This window comes from Hypanus sabinus, chromosome 4 (assembly GCF_030144855.1).
Source record: "Hypanus sabinus isolate sHypSab1 chromosome 4, sHypSab1.hap1, whole genome shotgun sequence".
NCBI classification, from domain to species: Eukaryota; Metazoa; Chordata; class Chondrichthyes; order Myliobatiformes; family Dasyatidae; genus Hypanus; species Hypanus sabinus.
In genome coordinates, this window is record NC_082709.1 from 129,132,173 (window position 1) to 129,151,357 (window position 19,185).

The window sequence follows — 19,185 nt, forward strand, 5'->3', positions numbered from 1 at the left end:
CTGTAGAAATTTTCGACTGGTTTAGGTAGCAAACAAAATCTCCTCAAACTCTTGATGAAATATATCGGCTGTCTTGCCTTCTTTATAGCTGCATTGATATGTTGGGACCAGGTGAGGTCCTCGGAGAAGATGACACCCAGGTATTTGAAATTGCCTACTCTTCCCACTTATGATCCTTCTGAGGCTTGGTTCGTGTTCCCTTGTTTTCGCCAATCACCTCTTTGGTCTTCCTGACATTGAGTTTAAGGTTGTTGCTCGATACCACTCATCCAGCTGGTATATCTCACTCCTGTATGCCCTCGTGTTTCCATCTGTGATTCTGCCAACAATGGTTGTATCATCATTATAGATGGCTTTGAGCTGTGCCTAGTCTGATAGTCATGGAGATCACCATTAGCATGGATCAGTAATAACATCTCCTCATCTACAGTCAACACAGGCACACCTCAAAAATACTCTCTTTCCACAGTTCTGACTCTGTGGCTAGACACAGATGAGATGCCATCTGTAAATTTGCTGATAACATTACTGTTGGTGCCAGAAACTCAGATGATGATGAGAAGACATGCAGAAGTGGGATTGATTGGTTGAGTGGTGTTGTAACAGCAACTTTGTCCTCAACATCTGCAAGACCAAGGATTTGATTGCGGGCTTCAGGAAGGAGAAGTCAGAAGAACACACCAGTCTTCATTGAGGATTCAGAGGTGGAAAGGGTGAGTAGCCTTAAGTTCCTCATTATCACATCTTCGAGGATATATCTTGGGGCCAACAAAATAACGCAACCATGAAAAAGTTCATTTGGAATTTGAAAAGATTTGGTATGTCACCAAATATATTTGCAAATTTTTATACATGTGCTTAAGATAACATTATGACTGGTTGCATCATATGGAGGCTCTGATGCACAGGATCACAAGAGGCTACAGAGGGTTGTAGAGTTAGCCAGCTCCATCATGGCGCAACTCTCTCCCCCAGTGGGGACATCTTCAGAAGACAGTGACTGAAGGAGGTGGCATCTATCACTATGAACCCTCACCGTCCAGTATATATTAGCATGTACAGAGAAAACTGATGAGACACATTCAGTGATTTGAAACCATTTCTTCCCTACACCCTGAGATTTCTAAATAGCCATGGATTCATGAACTGTGCCTCATTATTCCTTTTGGTTTTGCATTATTAATTTATTTTGTATTGTAATTTTATGTCTTTGCACTGTACTGCTGCAAAACAACAAATTTCATGTCATGGAAGGCAGTGATAATAAACCTGATTCTGATTCTCTGTATTTGCTTTTCATTAATGAACTTTTCCTCCATCCATGTTATATGTCTGTGAATGATATTTGTTTCAAATAGAAATGAGCAAACTCATGTTTCTGTAATATTTTTTTAAATTGTTACACTTGGAATTGGTAAAAAAATACATATTCATTATAAATTTTTATTGATAGCTTTGAAATATCTTCAGATGTTGATATTTTAACCAATCTCTCTATGTCATCACTGCATTCTCTTATCAGTTCCAGGTACAATTAAACTGCAGAGTTCAAAAATGGAAGAACTGATCCCCACAATTTGTTGCAGTTTTGAAGTGAAATTAAAGAGTTGACAAAGCAAGTGTTTGCGTTGGCAGAGTAACACATACAAAAGCCTGATGAAGTGTCTCGGCCAAAAACCTGAACAGTTTATTCATTTCCATAACAACACATCCAAACAAGCTGGATGAACTCAGCAGGTCGGGCAGCATCCATTGAAAGGAGCAGTCATTTCCATAGTTGCTGCCTAACCTGCTAAATTCCTCCAGCATTTTGTATGTGGCGCTCTAGATTCCCAGGATCTGCAGAATCTCTTGTCTTTTTGTACAGGCAGACTCCTTTTAATTTTGGAATTAGTTACCTTTTGAAATCAATTTTTATTCCATGATCTTTCTTTTTTGATAATGAATTTTAATAATTTGACTTTGTGACCCGAGGAGAAGTGATTTATCATTATGGTACTAGGGTAAGACATATTAATTACTTGTGTGATCTTATGAATTGTGAATGTGTTTTGGTGGATAGCGGTGCCAGGGATGGGTGAGGGGCATTCCAGATGACCTAGTGGTGTTGCAGAAAATGTTGATGGAGGAGATGGGCTTTTTTTTAATAGTTACTGTGTCAGTGAAGAAAACAGTGAAGAGATTTTATTTTACGGAATGAGGTTTATGACCTCAAAAGCATTACCTGAAAGGATAGTGGAAGCAGATTCAAAGATAGCTTTCAAAGTAGAGAGGTAGGTATTTAAAGGGAAAGATTTACAAAGCAATAGGGAAAAGAGCAAGTGAGTGGGATAGCTTCACCAAAGGCATGCTGGTGAAATGACACCTTATTAAGCTGTTCAACTCCAATTCTCAGCAGTGATGGTAACAGCATTTGAATTTGGTGTTTTTGAAGCACAATTTCTATTTTTATGCTTAGTACTGTACAGCAGATACTGGGTCGAATTCCAAACAAGCATTTTGATACCACTAGGGTAAGGCACATGCTTTAAAACAAGGTATTGTAATTGTGTGACAGTCACGTACTGATTTCTTGTTTCACTTCTACATGCCCTTATAGTTGCACATTGTTTTTGTACTATTGTTCTTATGATCTGCTTATATTGTATAGGGTGAATATAGATTTTACTTGTCTGGTGGCAGTGATTTTGAAAATCAAAAACTTGTAAATTGAAGAACACTATTTAGCCAATGTGCACAAAGTACTGTCTTTCCCCTTTGCCCTAAGCTGTTAACCATAGTGAAACATTTAACCTTTTCAGTTCCACAGGAACTTTTGCTATCTTGACTCAGTAACCATAATTCAGTATCAGCAGGCTATTTATCAGTAGGCCATATTGACAGCCCAGTCCTGAGCCTTATTAAGATCCCATAGATGCCTTTCTTGTAAAAAGTGCTGATTGGGCTATGAAACCCTTGGAATAAATCTCTCTTTCTCAATCAGAAACTTGTCATTGCCTCGTTCTATGAAACAAGAGTAATCTTTCTCCCCTGTGTTCTCTCCTCCCCTCTTTAAATCCATCTCTCATCTTTCCATTTTTGTTTCCTTTCCCATACACTTCCTCCAGACCCTCATCACCCATTTATATCCCCCTCCCTCCGCTGATTCTATCCACCTTCCATGCACACACTGTACCCATCAAATCCCCTCCCTTATCTGGTTCCACTTGCCTTTCATCTCCCCGTTAATGGTAGCCATGGTCACTTGCATAGGAGATTTCAACACTTGTAGCCTTTGAATCTCTGCTTATCAGCCTGAAGCCTCAATGCTTCTTCACCATTCACTGCCCAACGTGACTCTATCTGCTTTACTTTTGTCTCTTCTATCTATCGCTCACCTGCCCCTGTCTCCTAGGCTACTCCCTCCCTGTTTACCTCTGGCTCCTTCTACCTGTGGTCCTTTACCCAGGCTTGGTCTGCCTATCACCTCCCAGTTTTATCCTTCTTTCTTTATATTGGCTTTTTTTATCTACCTATCCTCAGTCCAGATGTAGGGTCTCAACTCGATAAGTTAGTAATTCCTCAGACACCCCCTCCCCCACTTAGGCCATTTGGTCTGCTGAGTTCCTCCTGTAGTTTGTTGTTTATGTCTCCACTTCAAGCTGTCTTAGAATTTAACAGGATAATCAGTAGAAACTTTAAGCTGACACAGCATACTCCCCTTTCCCTCCTCACTCTCAACACTGAAGCTTTAGTGCTATTTGAATTCCTTACAGCTTCCAAGACAAAGATCCAATAACTGAGTAAAATTGAGGATTCTGCTTACAGGCATTTTAGTCAGTATGTATGATTTTTCGCATTACTGGAGATTGTCTTGCATTAAGTTTTACCATTGTAGTGTATTGAATGGATTTTCATCAACCATTGCACATTTAATAAGTAATCAACATCACTGCTCAATTAGCAGATGTAATGATCTTCTTTAGACATAATTGGAAAATGGTCTTCTCTGACCAGAGTGTGTGTGTGCCTCTGTCAGTTGTGGTTGTCCATGGGTACTGTGCCTCTGGTAGTCACTGGGAGTGGCCTCTCCAAGGCGCAAGCTGGAGATCCGTGTTGCCCATGCAGTGGGATCCCCCTCTCCATGCTGACGACAGGTCCAAGGGAACGACGAAAGTCGGTACAGTTTGGTGCCAGCAGCATTGCAGGAGTTGCCGTGCCGGTGCTGGGTACAGCAGTCAGCCGCCTTCAGGACTCCGATTCTGGATTTTTCCTCGGGGTTTACTTCTGAAGGCTTTCCCGTGAGCAGGTATAGCCACCAGGCAGTGGAGGTTTGAAATCTGAGTTTTCCCTCTCCTAGATGAGCTACCATCTGTGGTTAACGAGCCCCATCTGTCTGTATGACCAGAGTATATGGCAATAAAATAGGAAATACTGGAAATGGAATCTGGATTGACATCTGGAAAAGGGAATACATTGGTGGAATTTCCTTAACAAAATCCTTTTAATTCCTTTCAAATGAATCTAGTTCAATGTTTATGCAGAAAGGGATGGATGTTTGGTGAAATCAATAGGTTTATATTGCATAATCTGGGATTCACAGAGACCCTAGTGAATTCTGCATGTGAGGGTAGTTAGTTGTAATAGTTTGAAGTATATATATGTCACCATATACAACCCTGGGATTCATTTTAAGGTGATTTGAGTGGGATCCAGTAAATCCATGGATTAATAACCATGACAGAATCATTGAAAGACTGCACCAACTTGGGTGATCATCTAATGGTCATGCCAAGGTTGTGAGAAGTGTTACCTAAATAGCCGAATGATGAGCTGTCCTTAATATTTCCTCAATTTGTAAACTTAGCTTCTCCAGATGTTTGTTTCCACATCTAGTCCCTTGCTTCAAGGGAGAACTAATTCCACACAGATGTGTTTAATGCATTAAATTGGTTTTTGCCCTTGTGCAAGTTTACATGTTTTGTTGATTATTAGAAAGGTAGTATAAATTTGCTGCTTTGCATTCTTACAGTAGTCTTTGCACCAACAGTAAAAAAAAATATCAAGCAAGTAGATTTACTTTTAAAATATAGGTAAATGCTCTTGATTGATTAAATAAGCTATTCATGTACAGCAGCTTATAAACACGATTTGAAATCTAGGGATGCTGCTGTTCAGTTTATCTGTTCGAAGTAAATAATAAAATGTTAATCTTTGAGCCATATAGAAGTTTCATGTCGTAGTAAACTATGTGATGCTGTAGAGATAAGAGTTCTTGATTTTCTCAAATGGATAATCATCACTTGAATTACATGCTTTGTTCTTTATTCAAAATTATTTTGAATGGAATATATGACACTGCTGAGATGAAGTATGAGCTCTTTGAACCGTTTACTTTATTCTCAGCATTGAAGATGAAAATTGTGAGGTCTTGTATAATGAAGTAGAAGTGTTTCACACAATTGAGGAAAATAAATGAAATTATGCTGTCACTTCAGATTCCAAGTAGCCCTGTTACATTCTTGACGGGGACTATATAATGGCTTTGTTATTTTGGGAAATAGCATTAATTATATAGAATTTGTTTATTCTTATAACTTTTTATGTGGGAAAAAAATTGCATGGTATTTTAACCTTCATTTCCACAATTCTCTCTTGGTGGGTAGACAAGAGACATTACCACCAGTAACCTTAAACAGTGGTTGCAGAAGCATGCTGAATGTTGCATCATATTTTTCTGTTTTTTATGATGTAAAAATTTAATCAGTACTTTTTCCCCCAATTTATCCTTCACATTTCTCAGTGAATATCTTTGTTTTTCAAGTCCTAATTCATTGTTCTACTCATGCCATTTTATTTCACTAGATTTTGCTAAATTGGTTTGATGCACGGTGTGTTTGTTTGTCATTTATATGATGTGTTATCAGAATAGTTGAGCGACATTTTTTAAACTAAGTTAGCCAATCCATCAGCTCATTAAGTAAGAGTCTAGCTGAATCTTTAAGTTAAGTTTCAGCTCCATACAGATGATAAATTAAGAACTAAAATAATGATTTGAGTTCAGTTAAGTCATTAGCAATGCATATTCCCACCTCATAATGGAGTATGTTTGATGACTTATAAAATTGGACATGGAAGAACTTGGAAGAGTTAGGAAATTGGTTCGAGCAAATATCAAATGAGATTATCAAAAATTACTTTGGCACACGTATTAAATGACTTAACTTTGCTCAGATTAAGTTGTATACATACTGCTTCATTGAAACAAAAGTTTTGATTTTGATTACAAATTCTATTCCACAGAATTGGCCGTTTATTCTTCATGAACATTGGAATTTAATTTTTCACAGGAACTCTTTTTCATAGCAGTTTCTGACCCAGCTAGAATAAAAATGTCTCTATTTTCCTAACTCCTGTCATAATTGAAATCAATATACAGACAGTCCAACTAGAAAATTGATTATATATGAAAATGTATATTAAAGAAATCTTGAAGAATCATTTCAGATGATGAAATGCAATTTTTCATATTGGTACTCTCAGCATCAATAAGGTCAAGTAATTTTGTAGAATTATGTGGTTTTGCTTACCTAGGTGATGCAGTTTGTTGTTTCAAATCTCATTGCTTCTTCCCTATTGAAAATCATATTGTATTTTCACGCCAGCTAAGTACTTACGAAGAACGCATTGTTACTGTGCGGAGTGAAAGGATATTGCCTGAACCCTCTTACATGCCTTCTGCCTACCTGACAGAGGTACACCAGCTTCACAAAGCTGTGTCTGATGAGGCGCTTCTCCTCAAGTCTCCTGAGCTTCAAGCCAAGGATTTCGAAGATTTCTCAAAGCAGGATGCATGTTTAAAGGTAGGACACACTGAGTGAACATTATTAAGTTGAATCAAGTTAACTGAAAAGTTTGCAATAATCATGAACAGTGAAGAAAAATAAAAAGAAGCTTGAATAATTAGATTCTGTTACTAACAAATTAATTCCAGTCTTTGAGAGCTCAGCCATGCCATTATGTGTAGCTTTGGGAACTTTTTGGCATATGAAAATGTGTATGCTATTCACATTGGAACTGGAGTCATTTAACCCATCATATCTACCAGATGAATTTTGAGAATTGTAGGCGAAAATTAAATTATATAATAATAAATATTCAACTTGACTTCAATGTACTTAAAATTTCTTTCTCCTTGTAAAGATGTAAACACTTCACATGATTTAATATTTATCGACATGTCAAGGCAAGACTTTTAAGAAACTTTGCCCTCTTTTGAATTACCTCTTTTGGAAATAGTACTGATTTCTGTATTGTAGTTTCGGAAGGGTCATTCACTATTGCCTTTTAATTCAGTTTTTCATTAAATTCTATTAGTTTTTACACATCTCAGAGAAATAAAATCTTGTATCCTTTTATAATTCAAGGTCTTATTTGCAAGTATCACAGTTAATATCTAGGAAGTAGGTAGAATTATCATTTAATTGTCTTAAAGATCAGAATATTCTTTCAAAAGTATGGTATGCACATCTGTTCACAGAATGCTAAATGTGATGGGCCATGAAACTAAAACTAAATATCTACTGTCTTTCAAATTCTGAATGTGTTGTGATATTGATTTCTCATGTTGAGCTAACCACTTTACTCATCGGTTCTCTTGCCCTGTTTAGCACTGCCTCAGTTGTCATTCATATTTTCAAAATATGCTGAAAGCTTTTTTGTTGCCAACTGCTGCTGAATAGCTGAAAATGAAATATTTCTAAAATCCCAAGCTTTGGTATCTGATTTTAGTATAGACATCAACTATCTTCAGTTATCTTTCCTCCCCACATCCATTTATTAAATATTGCAGTACGCTGATGGAGGTCTTAAAAATATAATGTCGCTTCAATACTTTCCAATTACTTTGAAAAGAAATCCTTATAAATTGCTAGATTGGGCGCTCATGTTTAAAAATAGCCATTTGTTTATTTATCATAGAATCTGTAAATGTCATGTCTTTCCCTTACTTTTAACAGTTACTCTGCGTTTATGACCCTTACATGCTTTCTAATTTTCTGTTATTTAACTGTTGTACAAGGTGTATACTTGACCTCACTCTGGCTTGGTTTAAAAACTGTTGACCTCCACGCTTGCATCAATTTTTTTAGCAACCAGATCTTCTTTTGATTATATGCTACTCTTTGATGTATGTCCACAACTAATCATTTGTTTCTCTACATAGATCTGATATGATTACAGCTAACATCAACTCTTATGATATTGATTGCTCTGGTTACACATAACTATTGCCTTAGGTTTAATTTAGCTGAACTAATAAATTGTCAGGCAATGCAATCATGGGCACAGTTCCATCTTATTCTGAAATAAGTCTCCTGCTGCTAGAAATAATCCTTGTACGTTCCTGTGATGTTAGAATGGGGAAAAAAAGCAGTTATGTTTGACTTGAGTTTAATGAATATTTATTTCCTTATAAATGCATTTATCATTTTCATTATATTGTGGTAGAAGGAAGGAAAATTGTAAAGCTACTCTTTTCTGTGGCTGAAATTAAACAAGGTGAAATTGTTCTGAAGCTGTTCTTCATTGTTCTCTGAATATATAAATCTTTTTTTAAAAAAGTCGTGGGATTGAACAGCCCCAAAAACATGCAGGGACTGCTATGTGCAAGTATCTCATTCCCATTCAACCAGAACTCTGCTATATTTGTACTTCCTGCTCAATTTAACAATTTCAGTGTGCAGGCAGCATGAACTGCACAGCTCTGTGGCTCCTCACTGCAGGGAAGTGTTTGGGTTTGTGAGCAGCTTGTCCAGTTGAAGCTATCCTTGTCTGAAAGACAGTCTGCCTCATTTAAAAGGGTAGTGCATTATGTTGGCAACAAATGAAACTGAAGTTAACTTGGCATGTAGAAAGCATCCTGGTTGTCCAACATAGTACTGGAGAGTTTGGTACAGGAAGTAGACAGGATAATTTCCCCCGAAAAGGGCTAGAAGGTACTTGAGTAGACAGTGGAAGAGATAGCTGTACAATTCATTACCAGGATGTCATAAGGGGGTGTTGGGAATGGACCCAAATGCAGGACACAGACACTGAAGTACTAGGAATAGGACAGGACAAAACTAAAGGACGGGACAGGTCGCAGACCAGGCTAGGGAAGCAGGACCAGGATGAGGGACTGGGAACAAGGAGCCTGGGTGTGGACTCCGAGCCCGAGACTGGACAAGGGCCCAGAAATTGGGTCTTGACTTGGGCTCGGACCCCAAACCAGGCGAAGACATGATCAGGCCTGGGTTCTTGGAGCTTGAGGCTGCGGTCTTGAGGCTTGCATAACTCGGAGGCTGGAGCTTAGAGGCAGACTAGAAACTGTACCTCAAAATAGAGCCGGGACTTATCCTTCAACAAGCCAGGACTCAATTTTCACTCCACACCAAGGTGGGGCAGGTCCATCCATCGGGTAATGGCAGAATGGCCTGACTTACCCGACAGAGGCAAAGACAAGACAGATTCCCCCCGCAGGGCAATGGCAAAAACGGTCTGACTTACCCCACGGAGGAGAGGACTAGACAAGACAGATCATCCCACAGGGCAAAGGCAGAACAGCGTGACTTACCCCACAGGGTGAGGACAGGAAGAGACAAACACTGGAGAATGACAGACAGTTCCACCTCTGCATCGGGGCTGCTCCGAGTCGCAGTTACGGCCAGCAACGTTGGCTGGCTATGGAAACAACCGGATCCCCACCTAGCTCAGAGTGGCTGACGGCCACCCAGCTGGCCCGGGAAACAGCCGAATCTGTACCGCAATGACCACTCCAACTGCTGACAGCAAGGCTCCAAGAAGCAATGGTTCTCCAACTCAGCCAAAAGATGGCAAGTGGCTGTTCTAGCCTTCCACCAGCCATTTGCTCCCAGGGAATCTTGACAAGACGACCCCCCCCCCCCCCAACCGCACTCAATCTCAGGGCCACTTATATTCCCAGCCCCAAGATGAGCACCAGGTGTTTATGGTTAAGTCCAACCGAAACAAGGGACAGCCGGAGGACCCGGAGTCCGCGGACTTGACCGTGAACCGGAATGCAGACTTCAAACCGGACCATGACTCGGGGATCATTTAGCATGGAGAAGTGATTCCATCTGTAATTGTGGCTTGTAAATATGTACTGAAATATTGCACTCCTGCTATTTACATGGAAAGATACAGATACTGTTCTTTGAACCATATTCTCATCTTTCAACAGTATTTGCAGCTAATAGACAGATATCGTACAGTGTACTTACTTCTTAAATTGTGTATATGAATCACGCCCCTAATCTGCATATATGGTTATTATTCAACCTCGTTAGGTGTGTCAGCTCAAGACATAGTCAATCGTTTGCAGAATGAGGTCATATACAACCAGAGTCAACAGCACCGAGGTAGATGCCATCAAGGAATTGATGGTGGTCAGTGTTAAAACAACCATTGCAGAGTCCATGATCACCATTAGGGTGGGAGCTGGTGGAAGAAATGTGCAAAGTAAATCCTCCCCCCTTTCCTTCTGACCTCTCCTGCACCTACTAGTTTAATTTCCTGCTGAGAGCACTCGATCTTGTGATTTTCTTCTTGCTGACACTCTTGAACTACTGGGCAATATTGGAAGAGTACGAAAATGAAGATACCACTATTTCACTCATAGCACCACCATTTTGGGCATTCGAGTTACAGTTTACTCACACTTTATCTCAGCAGTAGGGTTTGCATGTAATTGCTCATCAGCTGGCATGCAACTAGACCAGGTGGGGTTTGTGATGCTGCAGCCTTCAACTTGACTAAGTGCAGTTCTGATGTAACAGAACCCAGTCAACAACAGTTCTGCTGGGTACTGCATGGCTGAAAGATCCTCGCAGAATTTGACAACATCTCCTGCAACACATTACTTGAGGTAATAAATGTCCTCCAAGTGGAAGGACACCGGGTCACTGAAATATTGATTGCAATCCCCCTCAAGATTACAATGCTCAAGATGCTGCTATTCCACTTGCTTTCAGTCCTGGCTTGCCGATGCTCCGAAGTACGTATTGAAAGTGTGTACTGCAGCTGTAAAATGTGCACCACAGGATAATTTTTAATGGTAGTCATATTATTTGGGGTGGGGGGGGCGGGGGGAGTCTCACACTCTCAGTCGCTTCACGCCATGGAAACCAGCATAAGCACCAGCCTGATGAGCCAATAAGGCTCGGGACAGACTTTTAACTAACTTAACCCTCAACTAGGTATCACTATCCACCTAGAGTCAGGGCATTTAAACCAAGATTTTGATGCTAATTATGACTACTGGTGCAAATATGACCTCCACATATCAAAGGAGCCTTCCTGACACGTGAGTTCTTCAAGCAGGTTCATGTAAGTGTAAACTAACACTTTCACCACCACTTTCGCTTCATCTCACCTACTGGTGACAAGACAAAAATTCCACAATCCCATACAGAGCCGGTATAGAATCCACAAACCCACATTCAACAGGCAGGCATCCAGAACAGCCTAATCATGCGATTGAACCATAAGAGAGGGGATCCTTTTTTTATAAAAACAATTTCATCCTCTTGCAGAACCATGAATTTTTCACGTTTGCTGGAAAGATTGGCAAGGTCTGACCTGTGTTGTACCGTTGCACAGCAGAAGCTACCTTCGGTCAGTGAATGAGTGAGACACTGGTTGTTAGGGACAACGATGAAGCATGTGACACCTGCATGTTCTCTTTGTCCTTTCAGCAAGGGTCTAAAGGACTATCAATACAAAATGTGGATGATGTAATCTAGTTATTATTTATGAAAGTTTCTGCAGATGATACAAGTGCAGAAGATCCATGATATGACCTCAGTTGCTCAGATTGCCTTCCAAATCCTTCCACAGCCCCTCAATGAGCAGTCGGCCTTCCCCCCACCAGTTAAATGTTGCTTGAATCTACTCAGGCATGCAAATACACTTTGGAAGTATTGCCAAGAGGAATGCACAAAGGTGATGAAGTAATGGAATGCCCCTCCCGCAAGATGTGGGAGTTCAGGGAACCTTGTAGTTTCCCTGATGACTACATCTGTGAGAAATGTACTCAGCTGCATCTCCTATTAGACTAGGGAACAGAAGGGGTAGTCATGATCATCTAGGATACTGAGGATATCGAAGATGAGAGTTTTAGTGAGGTGGTCACGAAAACTAACTCATGAGGTATAAAACCATTTAGATACTGTTGGGGGAGATGACCTTCCAGAGGCCAACAGTGTCAGGGTCAGTGGCAAGGAAGGGAAGGGAGAAGCCAGACAGTTGATAGCAGGAGACACAGATAGGCATTTCTGTTGTCAAGGTCAAGACTCCATACAGAGTTGCCTCTCTGGTGCAGGGTCAACAATGTCTTACAGTGGGTAAAGGACATTTCAAGAAGGAAGGGTCAGAAGCCAGAAAATGTGGTTCATATTAGTAGCAATGATATTTGTGGGAGCAGGGATGAAGTTCTCCAAAGTGATTTTAGGGAACTATATCAAAAGTTAAAAAGCAGGATTTTCAGGGTTATAATCTCAAGGTTACTACCTATGCTGTGTGCAAGTGATGTGAGAAATGGATACATAGTCCAATTCAATATGTTGTGAAGGAGCTGGTACAGGAAGGAGGGCTTCGGATTTGTGGATCATTAAGGCTCTCTTGCAGGGAAAGCGGGACCTGAATAATAAGATGGCTTGCATTTGAAATGGAGGGGAACTAATATCCTGCCAGGAGGTTATCTCATGCTACTCAGAAGGTTTTGAACTAGAGCAACAGTGGGGTGGGGAGGGAAGCAGGGGAACAACTGAAGCACGGCCATAGGTGGAAGAAATATGAGCAAAAAAGATAATATGATAAGTAAGGAAGGACAGCAGGGACAAAACACAGACAGGCTATAAAACATAATGACATTTGTTATGTTTTGTAACTCCAGAAGTTAATCCAAAGAAAAACCCAGGAGCATGAGCAAACATATCTACTGTGTTTTATTTCAGTAATGTACTCACTTATGAAGTATACCATTCACTTACTTTTACATATATCACTTAAAGAATTGTGTAAACAAATGAGAAATGCTTAAATAAATATATTTACAATATTACTCAAATATTACTGAAAAATCATATACACAACACTCCTCCCTGCTTAGCTATAAACTCCAACTCAATATAGAATGCATGTAAACTACATGCACAATATACTATGTAATACAACTATTATATAGGCATTCACAGCATAGAGAATTTTTTATTATCCCATTCAGGCCTAAAGACTTAATTGCTAGTGAGGAGTTCTTACTTTTATGGGATAATGTCTCCTGAGAATTGGAGATGGGAGGGGCAGTGGGGGTACTATGGTCACCCTTCTTGGCAGGTGAGACTTTTGGTTGTGAACCAATCAAAGGTCCCTGGCACTTCCTACATGGTGGTTATAGGAGTTGACTCTGGGACTGCAGGAACTGATTCTGACAGCTCTGGACTCCTTCTCCAACAATTGATTCTGCTCTCCTCAACTGATCAATATATTGTCTACAGATGACATCAGACACAATTTCCACTGTGTAGGAGAGTGGTCCAGTTCTATCCTTAATCTTTCCAAGTACCCACTGTTAATGTCCTCTGAAGTCCCTTTCCAGGACTGCTTGTCCAGAAGTAAAACATCAAACTTTCTTACTTGAGAAGCCCCCCAATTGGTTTCAGTTGTTTGTCCTGCATACTCCTGAGGTTGTTACACGGGGGTGACGGAGGAGAACCCAAGTGCAGGACACTGGCACGTTGACTCAGTTGGGGAGGCTGGCGTAGACCTGAACGTAGAGCAGAAACCAGAGGGATCTTGACAAGGAGACGGGATTCACAGGGACTCTCTAGAAACTAGAGCGGAACTTAGAACTACTGGTTCTAATCAGAACAGGGAACGAAGTCTCACACGAGAATTGACCAACGAACTGGCAACCTATGATAGAGTCACCATCGTATTTATTTCCCAGTCTCTGATGAAAGCCAGATGTACAATTATTGGGTAACTAACAGCAATTGACTGAAATTGGGGCATGATCAGGGAGAAAGAATTGTTAAAGGGGAACGGCCAACTGGAACCATGACAGAGGTTGGGTTTGATGAGATCCAAGTGTGAACACAATGGATGACTCAGGCACAGCATCGCTGGTGAGTTACTGGTTGTGGAATGTGCTGCATTGCGATATGCAAGCAGGAAATCTATGAGCTTCTAATTCAGTGACCATACAGTGTGTTCCTTACACACTGGACAAAATTTATTGCCAAGTGATTTGTAGCTGGATAGTACAGTGTAGATCGGTATGTCTTGTTCCATTAATTTTCAGGCTTGACTGAAACTGTTCTCAACAAACTGTAGTCCACTGTTCTGGAACACCAGTCCTTGCGAAGAGGCTTCTCAACACATCAGCAATGAGGGAGGCTATTGGGAACACTTCTGGCCACTTTGTAGCAACATTCACTACTACCGAGAGAATTGTGCCCATGAATGGTCAGGCAAAATCCACATGAGTCATCTGCGAAGGCAATGCAGGCCATTCCCAGAAATGAGAAGCACTGCTCTTTGCATCCTCTGGATGTGTTAGCATCTCAAACAGTGCATGGCAAACTGTTTGATCTGTTAATCTATCCCAGACAAAGCGATAAGCCAATGCTTTAATTTTGACCACATCTAGATGATGGGCATGTAGTTCCTCCAACATTTTAGCTCTCAGCTAGGATGGTAAAACAACTCAGTTGCCACATAAGGCACCCCCATCAAGAGTAAGTTCATCCCGGTGCTGGTAAAGATGGGGGAACTGGAATTTCTGTTGCTCATTCCAGCCATTTTGGGTTGCCATATAAACCTGAGATAGTGTGGGGTCCTTTCTGGTTTCCCTTTGGATCATCCCTGCTGTAATAGGGAGACTTTTGATTTGTATTAGAGACCATCAGCATTTCCACGATTAGTTGCTGAAATGGAGAGTACTCAATGCACCTTCATTTAGTCACACACAAACATTGCCTTGTCATTCTGCCTTTGCAGTGAGTGTGCGTACTTCAATCACTTCCCTAGTATATCCTCATAATTAACTCACTGTTTTCCCTCTCCATTTCTGCATACATTCAGTGTCAGCCAGCAAAGTTTAGTTTAATTTTATTTTTTATTTGTACCTGACTGTAAGTGTACAATTGTGCTGAGCGTTCTGTCATTACGTTGTTGTTCCTGGCATTAACTTGGTGTTGGCTGGGTCATAAACTGAAGCACTCAGATTGGCTTTATGGTGCTTTTCCCATCATAAATGGTGGAATGTTGTATTTCTTTAGCGATGGAGATGTGTAACTGTGTGCATGTTGTGTGTATTTAAGGTAGATACTTCTGTTTATTTTGTAATATGATTGTAACTATATTTTGGGGTACATAATATTCTAACTATGTGTAGACTAAACTTTGTGGGTTACTTTGCTGCTAGCTTGCGAGCTCGTGGGGAATGCCGATTTTTTTTACTGGTGGGGAGGGGGGGTCATCACTATGCTGCTGCTTACACATGGGTGGGGGAGTTGGGGGAGCTTTGGGGTTCTAATATTTAACTGTCATTCATTCTTTGGGGCTCTCCTCTGTCTTTGTGCATGTTTGCGAAGAAAAAGAATTTCAGGATGTGTATTGTACACATTTCTCTGACATTAAATGTGCCTTTGAAACCTATTGAAAAGAACCACATTTGTGACATACCCTTTGGTCTTGGGGTATCCACCACTGCTTGAATTTTCTTAGCTGGTGTGTAGTGCTTGTGTGTCAACGGTGTAAGCACAGAGAGGGATGTTTGATTTAAAGAATACACACTTGTGTCGCACACTGAGCCCATAATTAACTAATTTTTTTAACACTGTTTTGAAGATTTTGAAGATGTTTCTTGTCATCTTCACTGATAACAGTGATGCCATTCAGGTAATACTGATTGCCTGGGCAGTCTTCCAGCACCTGGTCCATAGCTTTCTGCCAGAGTACAGGTGCAGATGCTACTCCAAAAATAAGCCCATTATAATGATAAAGCCTTTTGTGGGTGTTCTTGGTGAGAAACAGTTTGGATTCTATTTCCACCTCCATCTGTAGGTAGGCATCAGCTAAATCTACTTTGCTGAACTATTTTCCTCTGGAAAGGGTTGCCAAGGAATCCACTATTCTGGGCAGAGGGTATTGATCTACTTTCAGTACTGGGTTGATGGTGACCTTAAAATTGTCATAGATCCTGACAGACACATTCATTTTGGCTACTAGGACCATTGGCGTTGGCATGGGCTCTACTCAGCCTTGGAATCTAGCTCCATGCAATCTAGCTCACTGCCTACTTTATCACTGCTATTATAAGGAACCAGGTAGGCGTTTTAAAACTTGAGTGTAGCATTTTTCTCTAACACTTGGATATGTTTTCGGTTTTCCAATGCCATTCTTGAACACTGCTTTGGCATCATCCAGTAGCTTTCTTAATTTGCTTTCAGTTAACTGTATTTCGTGGCGCGTAGCCAAGTGGTTAAGGTGTTCGTCTAGTTATCTGAAGGTTGCTAGTTCAAGCCCTGGCTGAGGCTGTGTGTGTGTCCTTGAGCAAGGCACTTAACTACACATTGCTCTGCGATGACACTGGTGCCAAGCTGTATGGGTCCCAATGCCCTTCCCTTGTACAACATTGGTGGCGTGGAGAGGGAGAACTTGCAGCTTGGGCAACTGCTGGTCTTCCATTTTAAAAAAAACCCTTGCCCAGGCTTGCGCCCTGGAAACTTTCCAAGATGCGAATCCATGGTCTATCGAGACTAGTGGAGGTCTACATCATTTCGTGGGATGTGGCACGCAAATGGTGGGCAGATCTCCAATCAAGTTGTAGTTGTCGCAACCAATTGCAGCCCAACATTGCTGGCCCTCTTGTTTTTACCACATGCAAGCCTCATGTGCTTCGTTGGTTGTTGCATTTCACTGTTATGAATGTTATTCCCACAGTTATGAATGGCATTTCTCCAGTGTAAGTTCTCAGTTTGGTATCTGCAGGCTTCAGTTCAGTATCTTTGAAATGCCATTCGAATTGATTTTTTTGTGATGCTTGAAACAGTCAATCCAGTGTCCAATTCGGTTTTAATTAATTTGCTGTTCCTTTCTGGTGTAAGCCATACTGCTTGTCTCGTGTTACTTTTTTCATTATTGATATGAAGGCCACCAGTCCTGTGTCACTCTCATCATAAACTGATTTTTCATCAACAGCATGCAGATTAGTGCTCTTTCTGAAACTGCAACTTGACTTTTTATTTTTTTTCTCTTCCCTGTGCAGTCGATCTATTTTTGTCTGCTCTGTGAGTCCCTGCCACAACTGTAACACAATTTGTTTGGTCAGGCAGGTTCCTGTTTTGGCGTTGCAATTTTCGTTATGCTCACTTTCATTCCTGACTGCATTTCACTTGCATCTCTGGCTGCTGTTTCCGTTGATACAATGATTTCAACTGCTCTTTTCAATGTGAGCTGTGCTTCAGTTGGGAGTTGTTTTTGAAAGCTATCTTGTAAGATTCCACAAACTAACTGATTTCTCAGTGCCCATTGCTGAACTGACAACGCTCAGACAATTTGTTCAGTTCAGCCATGTAAGCTGAAATGAACTCCACTTCCTTTTGGTTCTACTTATGAAACTTAAACTGTTCTGCAATCAACAATGGTTTCAGTTCTGCAGTATATTCACAATATCAGCAAAGCTGATTTCAGCTGGTTTGGTTGGAGCAGTTGAACTTCTAAGTAAACTGTGCTTTTCCATCAATTGCACTCAACAAAACTGACAGACATTTCTGATTGGCTATTCCATTTGCTTTAAAATACTGCTGAATTCATTCAGCGTACATCACCCAGTTGTCTCTTATGCAATCAAACACATCTATATTTCCGATGTAGCCAGACATTTCTGCTTTTTATTTATTATTATTATTATTATTATCATCATCATCACCTGGTACTCACTGATCATAAGCCTGTGAACCTTATTCATTTGCAGTCTTTTTTAAAAAAACTTGAAAATCTCTCTCCTTTCGAAAAAATGTGCAGCAAGTTCTTTTTTAAAAAGTTGAATGTCTCTCTCTCTCTCTCTCTCTCAGGTAGATAGTCATATCAGGTTCATTTTAAAACTCCCTTGTCACTACTGTTCCGTTTTGTGCCCCCAGAAATTAAACAAAGGTAATACTCACGAGTCAGGGAATACATGTCTACTGCATTTCAATTTAGAGTGGCATTGCTCCTAATATTGATGATGCCTCAATCCTGCAGTTTCTGTGAACAAGCATCGACCAGACATCAGGTGGAAGAACCTGAAAGCCATCTCTCAATCATCCTGAAATTCTATTGCCGACATGCACTGAAAAACATTAATAATTAAACAAAAACGTACTCCTAACATTGAAGTTAACTTAAATTTAAATTACATGAAATGTGTGCAAAGTAATTAAATAAACAAACATTAAGGCTAAAGCAGGATATAGATCAGTTGAAAAGTTGGATGAATTTCTGCCTATGGACTTTAATCCTGCTAAGTGCAAGGTGAATCATTTTGGGAACTGAATAGGGCCAGGGCATACTGTATATAAATGATAGGATACAAAGGAAACTGAAGAACAGAAAGACTACTCTGTGAATGACTTTCATATTATTTCTTTGTTTTGTGTCTATCTGGAGAAATACAAACTTCAGAGTTGTATGTGGATTCATGCTTTGATAATAAATGAACCTTTGAACCTTTGACACACACAAAATTCTGGAGGAACTCAGCAAGCCAGGCAGCATATATGGAAAAAAGTACAGTCAGCATTTTGGGTCGAGACCTGTAAGCAGGACCGTACTTTTTCCATAGATGCTGCCTGGCCTGCTGAGTTCCTCCAGAATTTTGTGTGTTACTTGGATTTCCAGCATCTGCTAACTTTCTCTTGTTTGTTCTTTAATCTTTGAATCAGGTAATCAGTTTTAGTAGAGAAAAATATTTATTTTGACTATAACCCATTATTGAACTGGTTCTCACAAAGGGTGAGAAGTTGTGATATTGCATCTGGTTATCTATGCAATGCATTTTTAAATGTTGTTTTAAAATAGCCCTTTTGTGTTGACCGGCTCATGTTGACCATGAGAAATAGTTTGAGATTGACCTGCTTGTTTTCACCAGCTGAACTGCTGTTA

General features: G+C 40.3%; 1 protein-coding gene across 10 annotated transcripts in view; it reads left to right on the forward strand.

Moving 5' to 3' along the window:
- dmd (dystrophin) overlaps positions 1-19,185 on the forward strand; it is a 1,939,431-nt gene that overhangs the window by 1,022,606 nt on the left and 897,640 nt on the right. For all 10 annotated transcript variants that reach the window (XM_059968142.1, XM_059968139.1, XM_059968147.1 and 7 more), the window contains one exon: positions 6,645-6,842. In XM_059968142.1, the coding sequence (XP_059824125.1) occupies positions 6,645-6,842 (198 nt within the window). The remainder of the gene's footprint in view (positions 1-6,644; positions 6,843-19,185) is intronic.